The sequence below is a fragment of the Varanus komodoensis genome, unplaced genomic scaffold (assembly GCF_004798865.1).
Source record: "Varanus komodoensis strain SLA01 unplaced genomic scaffold, ASM479886v1 scaffold19, whole genome shotgun sequence".
Taxonomy (NCBI): domain Eukaryota; kingdom Metazoa; phylum Chordata; class Lepidosauria; order Squamata; family Varanidae; genus Varanus; species Varanus komodoensis.
The window spans coordinates 16,084,289-16,094,512 of record NW_025335550.1 but is presented as its reverse complement, the minus strand read 5'-3'; the positions used below and the strand labels follow the sequence as shown (position 1 = coordinate 16,094,512).

Below are 10,224 nucleotides of genomic sequence, written 5' to 3'. Positions count from 1 at the left end.
AACAGGGAGGCCGGGGCCTTGTCTGTGCACCCAGCCACGTGGAGAACACCGGACAAGGCACCTCATCTTTAAGATCATTTAAACAAAGTCATCAGTCAGCAGGCAGTATCAAAGAGGTGACCATCCAGATGAGTTTAGCTATGGAAGGCTGATACGCTCTGCTTAATGTCTCATTAATTACCCCTCTAGAAGAAAGAAAAGGCATCGTGTCATTATTAAAGACTCTACCTTTTGCTCTCATTGTAGCGACCTGTTCTGCAGTTTAAAAGCCCCCTCCATGCAGTTGCCCCTCCGTGTTACAGTTTACTCTGTTGCACTGAAATGCAGTCAAGGTTAAATACAAGTGCTGTTAAAAATGGGGAGGGAAGAATACATCATCACTGATATTACAAAAACACACTGTAGAAGGGGCAAATGAAAAAGCTCTCCCCCGGATAATTTCATCTGGACAGACAACATAATGTACAATTATTCATATTGCACTTTTTATACATGAAATTCTAATAAATATTCACAAAAGATACATTTACATACATAGAAAGACATTCTTTTATTTATTTATTTAAATAAAGGTTGCATTGATTCATAGCAATGCAAGAGCTCAGAGACCCATCCGAAAAGAGGAGCATCTTCCCTGCCAGACACAATCTGGAATGACCCAAGACGGGAGGCAATTTGATCTGAAGAACCGGATGCTGACCTCACCAGAAGACCTCCAGACTTGCTTTAAAATGCTCAGATAGTCAAAGCTGCAACCTGCCAGTGCTGCCTCCTGTGCTTGCACCGCGTTTTATTCCGGCAGCACCAGTGACGGGCCCGGTGGCAAGAGGCAGCTGAGGCACAGCTCAGCCCTCCTGCGGCACTGGTGCTTGCCAAAGACCCCGAACCGGAAGCCCCTGCCCCACGCATTCCTCAGGGTGCTCTGGCCCAAAATCGGCAATTTCCAACCAGGAAATTACGGGATATGCCTTTATCCTCACTGACTTGAAGCAACTCGGTGCATTGCACAGCTTCAGGCCCTACTCGTCCATCTGGTGGATGCCTAACATCACCTGCAGCACCAGCATCCGGAGCAACTTGTGCTTTCGCTCTGCATTTGCGGAAACGCGACAGCCAAAAGGTGGATGCGAGGGTCTGCCGGTTCATGTGAATGTTGCACGCGCTCATTTACAGGCAGAGGTGCCAGTTTAGAAATGACGGGTGCAGCCGCGGTGGCCGGGATGCCTGCTCCATCTGGTGCCCATGTGCTGTCGAGGGGCACCTTCGAGGTCCTGCTCTTCAGGCTCTGCACCATCAAGCGGGCTTGGTCAGGGCAGCTCTTCCAAGAGACTAAGGAAGAGGCCCCGAGGCACGTTTGAAGCAGCTCCTGACATGCAGCCGTAGGTGGCATTGCATGTGGGTTACAAGGAACAGGGTGCCCTTGGTTGTAACACAACTGAGCCAGCAAGCCAGGGGAAATGCATTCTGGATGCTAGCCATGGCTAATCAAAGGGGCAATTAACTTTTGGGAAACTAATTAATGATGGCATCCTGCTGCCAAATGGCAAGAAGAATGCTGCTATTCCCTCCCTTCCTCGTTTTTCCAGCTAGATGAGGATACAGTGCATGCTATAATTCTGCTCATCCAGTGGTGAGATGCTGCAGATGACCTCAAGCATCCCTTCCTGGCCCTCTGTACTCACCTCGTGTTGGCAGTCCTTCCAGGTCAGCTCCCCCCTCCCCGCCCCTTAATCTCTGCTTTTGTATAAATGGATGTGCAAGCTGCAAGGCCTCACTCTGACTCACATACGGGTGGTTTGGTGTTTGATCAGGTCTGCTTCGGCGTCTTCCTTCACTCCAGCCGTGTCCACTCTGCAGGCTTCCAGGGAGTTCAGTTTCTGAGGCTGGTTCCTTTGCTCGCTTGCTCTCTGTCTCCCTCCCTCCCCCCACCCTTTCCCCCCTCTCTCCCCTTTGATCTCTGCGCTCACAATGAATGGTGACTTGCTGCATTTCTGTCTCCCGACCTCATCAGAAGGGAAACCTTGTCGAGGTCTTTTTTTTCCTTTTTCTTTTTAAACACAACTCAGTTACGGGGGAGGGGGTTCTTAACAAGGAAAACAAAACAAAGCAGAGAGGAAAAATAAATAAATAAACCAGAAGATGAAGCGATTCTATTCCGACTTTCCTTTTCTCAAGGAGCCCTTCTCAACAACCACGCAGAGCAAGGCTGGTGGGGGCCGAATTCACCCCGTCGTTCTTCTGCTGCCGCTTTCATGCTTTTCCACACGTCCCACAGCAGCGTGATTTAAACTGCGAGAGCTGGCAGAGCTTGAGCTGCTTCACCTTCTCACAGTACCTGGTGGTGTCTCTGCATTCCACTGGGTGAAAGAAGAAGCGGGGAGAATTACCTTTTGGGAAGGGACGAAGAACCACATCGTCACCCTGAGTTGCACTGGCTGGAGGGCAGATTTGGCAAGCTGCCGTGTCCCTGCTCCCTTCACATACCCTCATGGGGCTGCAGTGACAATATCTGGGCCCAAAGCCCCTCAGAGAACGCTGGCGACCACTCTCCCTGTGGGCCTGCGGATGGCAGGCAAGGAGGGCAGGAGCACACGCCTCGGCTGGGGCTGCTTGCTACCCTTCGCCCAGAGGATCTCACCCGAGCTCCTTTCTCCCCCACCAAGTGGCAAAGGCTGTCCAGACCCAGCCAGAAAAGGCAGCGAGAAACCGAGGAGAGCTCTGCCGGAGTCTCCCTCAGCATCCGCGGGTGGAGTGCAGCCCTGGCCAGCCCTGGCACGGACATGCAATGCAACGGAGCATTGGAAGGAGCTACAGCACCTCTCTGTCTCTCTCTCTCTGTGTGTGTGTGTGTGTGTGTGTGTGTGTGTGTGTGTGTGTGTGTGTGTGTGTGTAAGTGGTAAGGGAGACCTGCATTTCCTGTTATTACTTGATGAGAGAGGGAAAAGCCTCACAGAAAAAGGCAGCTATGAGTGAAGTATCATACAGGTTTGCACTATTTCCCTGCCTTGTTTTTTTCCAAAAAATTAAGATCTAACATATTGCAAGCCACAGAAACCTAGGAATTTTCCGTGGATTAGTCCGTGAACCATCGCACTGTGGGTGTGGACGAAGGCTTGTGCGTCCTTGAGCACACCCCCTGCAGCGACCCTGTTCAATCTGACAGGACACCTGGGAAAGCAGCGGTGTGCTGGACCTGCTCCTTGTGCACCGGCGGTGGCTCCCTGCAGCGGGCACGGTGAGCCAGCCCCACGCACGGAGAGCGGAGGCGGAAGCTTCTCCTCGGACCAGCGCGCCAACTCGGCGGGACGCACCATTTTCACACGGGGTGATGTTGCAGCGCTGCCAGTTGGCAGGCCTCGGTCTCCAGGCGCAGAAGTGCTCCTGCACAGGCTTGTTGGTGCGGCCGCGGATACACTCCACCCGCCTGGACTGGAAGCCGTAGTTGCCACAGGTCGCAGTACACAGGGTCCACAGGCTGACCCTCCAGTGCACCCCACACGTGTCTGTCCAGCAGTTCTGGGTGCTTAGGGGCCTTTGGACGGAAGGAACAGAGAAAATGCCAGGAGAGGCAGCCTTAAGAACAACACATATGGTTTACTATGACTCCAAATTGGCCAAGCAGGAGTCAAACCAAATGCTAGGAGAAGCAGCCTTAAAAACAACACACATGGTTTACCATGACTCCAAATTGGCCAAGCAGGAGCCAAACCGGAGCCAGTTTTATGCTCTGACAAGCCATTCGTTGGAGGTACATGCACTCTGTACTGTGAAAAAGCTCAGCCTTGTTTTGGATAATCTATCGTGTCTTTATGATTCATGCATAAGTTATTCTGGTTTTGCTAGACATAAGGAGGAAGTTGCAGCCCTTGAAATTCAGCCACACTCTGGATTTTGCAACTCAGCAGGAATTGCCCAATGATATCTTTGCAGCTGTAAGCCCAAATCCTGCCCTTTGGGAAAGGGCCTGGTCATTACACTCTAATGATGCCACTGAAGAAATGCACAGGTTAGTCCATGCTTGAAAGTACAGTACTTAACCTTTGACTTAACACTGCACAGAAAAGTTAAATCCCCTGAGTGAACGGTTGTGAGCCGCCCCGAGGCTTCAGCGAATGGGGCGGCATAGAAGTCTCCTACATAAATAAATAAAACAGGGCTAAAAGGAGCAGCACCCCTTGAGTTCTTTGGGACATTGACGGGGAGTCAGAAGATACTCATGATGAGTGTCAGAGAGGTCTGCCATGCCTGCCACTTACAGTTTGGCCCAGGTTATGCAGGTGCACAAGCTGCGCACGAATGCAGGAAACAAGACCCAGGGTGCTCTGGAGTGCTGCCTTCCCTCAGCCCATCTGGGAGACTGGGCAGTTTCCCCAGCCAGGCTCTGCCGTTTTTGTTTTGTTTTGCTTCGCATGGGACACATAAGCTGCCCCAAGAGGGAACGGATCTTTTCTTTCGTGAGACCTGGCAAGTTGGAGCTTTCTCTGGCATCCGTTTTAGCTTGTAAGAGGCTTCGGGAAAGAGAGGGAGGACCAAAGTTCCATGTTTTTACTAAGGATCTGAAAGAACAGAGCTTTCAGCTCCCTGAGTAGGAAGGAGGAGGACAATCTAGTTAGACTCTGTTTTGCATCAGCTACAAACTAAACCCAGTAGTTATTTCATCCCATTTATCTTTCACAGGGTGGGTTTCTGAAATAATGGCTTTGCTCCTAGGTCACTAGACCCCCTACTGGCTCCCACTTACAAGCCTCTTCTGCAAAATAAGTATGATTTCCCCATCTCTCAGTCTGGTATTGCTTCCATCATATGGGTGAATATGTCCATATTCGCCTCAGGTGGGAACACGTTATTTCTGTATTCATTTGTGGTTATCCAACCATCCAAGGAGGGAAATGTTCAGTGTGACTGACAAGTAAAATAAAAAACCCCAAAACCCCAGGTGATATTGTGTCAGAACTGGCCGCAGGGTTTCATTTCTTTAAAGTAGCACCGGGGGGCTTACCTTGGAAGGGAACTGCACTGGTCAGAAGGCACAGAGATCCCGTCCCTGGTCTGGCAGAAAACCTGCCTATGCTGCACAGACAGGTGAGATCCAACGCACGGCCCATTGCACTGTTAATCAAGAAGAGCAGGGTGCTTAGCAGAACAGGCCTTCGCTACTCTTATACACAACTCCAAGGGCAACACAGATAGAAGTCCCTCAGGGAATGCATACATTTTTCAACTGCTGCCTGCCCAGGAGTATAAAAATTCTCAAACACATGAGAGACCACAATATTTGGATGATTTGCTAGGGCGGCTGCATGCCCTATTTTACAGGAAACAGTCCTTGATTTAAAGATGCCCTCTGATTTCAAGGTATGTTGAGTTTAGTCCAGACCAGTTTAAAGGTAAAGAACCGTAAGAAGGGAAGGTTGTTCGGTTGCTCACCGACCACAGACTGCATCCAGAGTACAGACTGAGCAAGACACCAAGTCCCTAACATGATAAGACATGTAACATTTTTATGCAATTGCTGCCATTCTGTCTAAATTTGCATCTATTCCTATAAATCAGCCTGTTTTGACAGTCTTCTTTGGTGTTGTGCAAGAAGGAACCTGAGCCAGGCTTGGTGGGTCACAGGCTGAGTGGGCTGCAGTGCAAGAAAGAAATATCATGCATTTCCTGCGGTAAAGCAGAAGTGCTGCACGCTGGTAGTCCAATGGTCCGGCCGTCTGCCAGAGATCTGCACGCTTGACTGTACACAACTTAATGGTTCTTTTTTAGATTCTCAAATGGTAGCCATGTTCTTGTCGTCCAGTGTTTTGGATTACAACTTTCACAAGCCTTTACCATTGGCCATGCTGGCTGGGGCTGATGGGAGCTGCAGTCCAAGTCAACTTGAGGACAGGATACATACACCTGGCAGAGTGACTGTTTGGCAAATCTGACTGTTTGGAAGTAATGAAAAGTTCATTCTACTTCTCCCTTTCTCGTGTTTTGCTAGCCTGAAGCTTGTGATCCACAAAGGAAATGTCACTCTATACCTTCTGCTGGACATTTTACGACTTATGTTTATTATAATTTACAGGCAAGTGGTTAATAAGACAGAATTGGGAGTGACATATTGCCCTTAAAAACGAGTAACTGAAAAGCATGAGATGATTAATGCAAGTCCTGGAAACGGAGCCAAAGCAGCAAATCGGCTCTCATAAAGAGCAAAGACCTTTTCACTTATGACTGCAAGAATAAACCTGTCGCTTGTGTTCTGGGGGTTCAAGCCCTCCTCCCTTGTTTATCCTGTGGCATATTATGAACAGGTTAGGTTACACTAATCCTGAAATGTCTTAATAGAGCCAGGAGAGGGAGGAAAAGATTGTGGGTTAGTAAGGTGAAGAATACTCCAGGGGACTGAGAAGGGATGAGTAGCTTAAAAAGTTTAGTGAGGGCTGTCCACAGATCTCCAAGGAAAACTTTCCTCAGGAAGCTGGTTTGCACTCTGTGACGTGGTAAATTACCCAGCAGGTTGCCCTGACGTGCCAAGTGGCCCCCATGAGCCTGATCATTGATGAGGCTCATCAGGGTGGCTTTTCCCCCTTCTCCCTTCTTTCTCTCCCACTTTAATGCATTATTGTATTTCTATGTATGTTTTTTCTATTGTAAGCTGCCCAGGGAGCCCTATGGGCTATGGGGTGGCACACAAATGTAATAAATGATAAGAAATCTTCACTCTTCTAGAGCCCTACCTGCATTTTGATTGAACACAGCATCTGAAGACTAAGGCTGCTATTGAAAAAGTTATCTCAGGTATGCCAAAGGAGGATGTGAGCACACGTTTGACTTTCCTGCTCAGAGCTATGAATACTCAGTGAATATTCTTCACCCTTGAGAAATGACTGCACGAAATTCCCCATTGCTCGGGCCACCATAAGATCTACATCAAAACTAAATGATAGGAGACAGGCGTACGGATGGGGAGGCCTGTTTTCAAAGGACAAAGGGGCCCGCTTCTTTCCCCCTGCACTTTAGGAAAGGTAATCATTGAACTTGGCCAATGGGAACCTGATGTCCCCTTGAGTGAACTGTATGCTACAAGAGTAAAATGCCGTTGATCCGTGGCCAGTAATCTGTTCCTAATTGTAATCAGAATAATCAATTTGTAGACCTGCCTGGGAATGGGGCTGTATAAGTTTACACAGCACTTGAGAACCATCCCCCCAGCTTTCTTTGGTTCGAGAAATATTATATTAGAAAGCCAAAAGGTCAGTCTGAAACAGATGAATTCATGCAACTTTTGATAATTGAGCCTGGATATGACATCATAGGATGACATAAACTAACAGCCACCCCTCTGAGGGAACCGGGCATTAGATAAACCTCACCTGGAATTCCAGAGCAAGTACAAATTGGACAATTTGCTTAAGGAGAGACCAGACCCTTACTAATAAATGTGGCATGATAACTCAATCTGTGCTCGAGTGAACACTTTCCAAAACACACAAAAGCAGCAATTCCTTTTGCATGTGTGTGCTTTCAACCAGTTAATTGAGAGCAACAGATCTAATTGTGCTGGAAGCCACAGGATACCTTGCAATCATTCCTGGTACGACCAGACGGTATTCTTCAGGATGGGTTAGTGCTGTCAGGGCAACCCTTCATGCTGTGCAACAGACAGGCTCTGCCTTGTAACCAGGAAATCAACGCTCTCCCAGGAATCACAGGATAAATATTGCTAGCTGGGAGTTAAAATGGCGCTACCTGCCTCACCTAATGTGCATTTCATTTGCTTTTCTTTGGCTTACCTTGCTGTGATCATTTTCAGTCACGGAGAGGATACTGGAGACAATGCAGTCATATTGCTGTTTAATTTTATCAAGATATTGCTTGGTTCTGCTAAACCTGATTTCCCTTCCTGGCTTATATTTATCAACATCCACTAAATTGCATGGTTTCCTTAGATGCTTTATATATTCATCTGTTCGTATGGGGCAGGGGGAAACATTTGGAGTCAGCAAAAATGTCAGCAATGTACTCACAATATTTTGCTTAAATGCTATTATTATTACTAATTTACACCAGACTTTTAAACATGTAAGGCATCTTTTAAACACAGTTTTCTTTGTCTTCAAGTCAACTATGATTTTATAAATGGGTCAGTTAGGCTGAGATGTTAACTTGCACATAGCCGTCATCTCTTTTCTAAGAACCCTTTTCTCCATCATGAGGGATGGTCGGCTGCATGCACTTACCTGTCCCCAGGTGGAGGTTGCCCACTCCACACACAGCTGCCGGTTGCAGCTCTGAGTGTCGACTGGACGCTTGGCCACCTGAACACACGCGTCATTGGGCATGGGGACGGAGTTTCCCGCAGCTGTCAGCTTCTGACACGTCACCCGCCGGGTCTGGATGCCTCCACCACAGCCCTGTGTACACTGGGACCACGACGTCACCATCCACCTGATGCGAGGAGGAGGGGAGGTAGAATTACTGATGGAGGACCGGGAGAGGACCACACGCTTTCCTTTGAAGTACTGTCTTTTCAGGCCTTGGATTCTGCATCTGGATTCTTTGTGGGATAAAAGCAGTTCCTTTAAACGTGTTCTCCTGCCCCTCTGTCCCCTCATGGCGCTTCTTTTTACAGCTTTCCTGTATGTTTTATTACACAATTACAATGTGCTGCTCTGATGTAGCAGAATTGCCAGACTACATGAACTATTCATAGTACAATCTCCAGAGAATACTGGATTTTCCTTGCTCTAAAAGAAGTTGCAAAGCATGGGAGAGGCCCTGGAGGAAGACAATGCCATGTAAAGCACCTGCCAGGTAAAGCACCTTCAGTGAGGAATCCTGAGTGCACAGTTGCGTAGAGAAGCCCTGAGGATGCTCAATACTTGCAGAATGTTAATTTTCATTTGGAGAAGAAAACGGGGGGTGAGAAGCTCGGATGTTCTGCTCCAATACTTATAGCACCCAAGAGGAAGGCAAGGCTGGCCTGCTGGAACCTTCTTGTTAGCAGTGATAACACACTGCAATATTTTGTCCCATTTCCCCTGGTCTCTCTATGCCATGGGTCCTCAAACTAAGGCCCACGGGCTGGATCCAGCCCGCCATGCCCATTTAACCGGCCCGCCCCACAGGTTTTGCATTCATCGGGTGCGCGCGGGTGTGTGGCTTGCTCGTGAGGAGGTCATTTTGGACTTGCTTGGAGAAAACGATCTCCTCCTGAGCAAGCCGGTGCCTTGCCCTGCGCACCCACCCCCATCCCTGCCTCGCTGTGCGTGTGCACACGCGTGTGCATGTGCCCTGCTCCGACCCTTGCCTGCGCCCCCCCACCGGCACCGCCATGGCAGCCCACACCCACCGCTGGCACCTGTCAACTGGCCCCCTGTTGAAAAAGATTGAGGACCCCCGCTCTATGCAATGCAACTTTGTCCTTAGCAGCAGTGGGAAGAACTCTCCCAGCCATCTCAGGAACAAGTGCTCTGAAACTTGGAAAATAGTTTGGCTTGTACCGGACCTACTTGGATCGAAGGAGCATGACAGGGTCCTCTGCTCTTTTGTTTGCACACCTATGGCAGGATACTGAGTGTGAGGAACTGTGGGAAATGTAGTTTTCCAAATGCTCCTGTCACATGGTAGTAGCACTGGGGAAACTGCATAGCAATCCATTGCCTTAAAAGCATGGCGGCTGTCGTAAAGGTGAAGAGACTTGTTGAGATGACATCTGGAAGGAGGCATGTGGAATGGGGTGGATCGGGAAAAAGGCCTTAAGGACTTTTCTTCCTTGGATTAAAATTCCAGCCAGAGATGCACTTTTTAGACCACAACTTTGACTTAATTTTACCTATTTAAACTTCTGTAGGAATCATGGTTTTGGGCTGTAGTTCCCATGCATGTCAAGGCTTCTGTCAAGGTGAAAGGCCAAGAACAGAAGTTATATTCCTTGAACAGTTTTTGTGAACTATATCCAGAATATACAGTTTTCCTACTGGAAGATTCTAGATTTAAAACCTTTGACTTTCCTCTTTGTGTGTGTGTGTGTGTGTGTGTGTGTGTGTGTGTGAGAGAGAGAGAGAGAGAGAGAGAGAGAGAGAGAGAGAGAGAGAGAGAAGGTAATGACAACTGTGTTAGAGACAATGATTAATAAATAGATAAATAAGGGGAGTTGGTTTGTCCCCTTGGTATCAAGTTGCTGCTGCTACTGGTTAATTCTGTTAATTTCTCAACAGCCTTTAACAAACAAGAGCG

At 48.3% G+C, this 10,224-nt stretch overlaps 1 protein-coding gene across 1 annotated transcript in view; it reads right to left on the bottom strand.

Moving 5' to 3' along the window:
* Positions 1-1,983: 1,983 nt before the first annotated feature.
* Positions 1,984-10,224, bottom strand: part of ADAMTSL1 (ADAMTS like 1) — a 591,693-nt gene continuing 583,452 nt past the window's right edge. Inside the window, exons 27-30 of the mRNA XM_044427603.1 lie at positions 8,226-8,433; positions 5,000-5,109; positions 3,312-3,532; positions 1,984-2,357 (exon numbers count right to left, since the gene is read on the bottom strand). Coding sequence (XP_044283538.1) covers positions 2,251-2,357; positions 3,312-3,532; positions 5,000-5,109; positions 8,226-8,433 — 646 coding nt within the window. The 3' untranslated portion in view covers positions 1,984-2,250. The remainder of the gene's footprint in view (positions 2,358-3,311; positions 3,533-4,999; positions 5,110-8,225; positions 8,434-10,224) is intronic.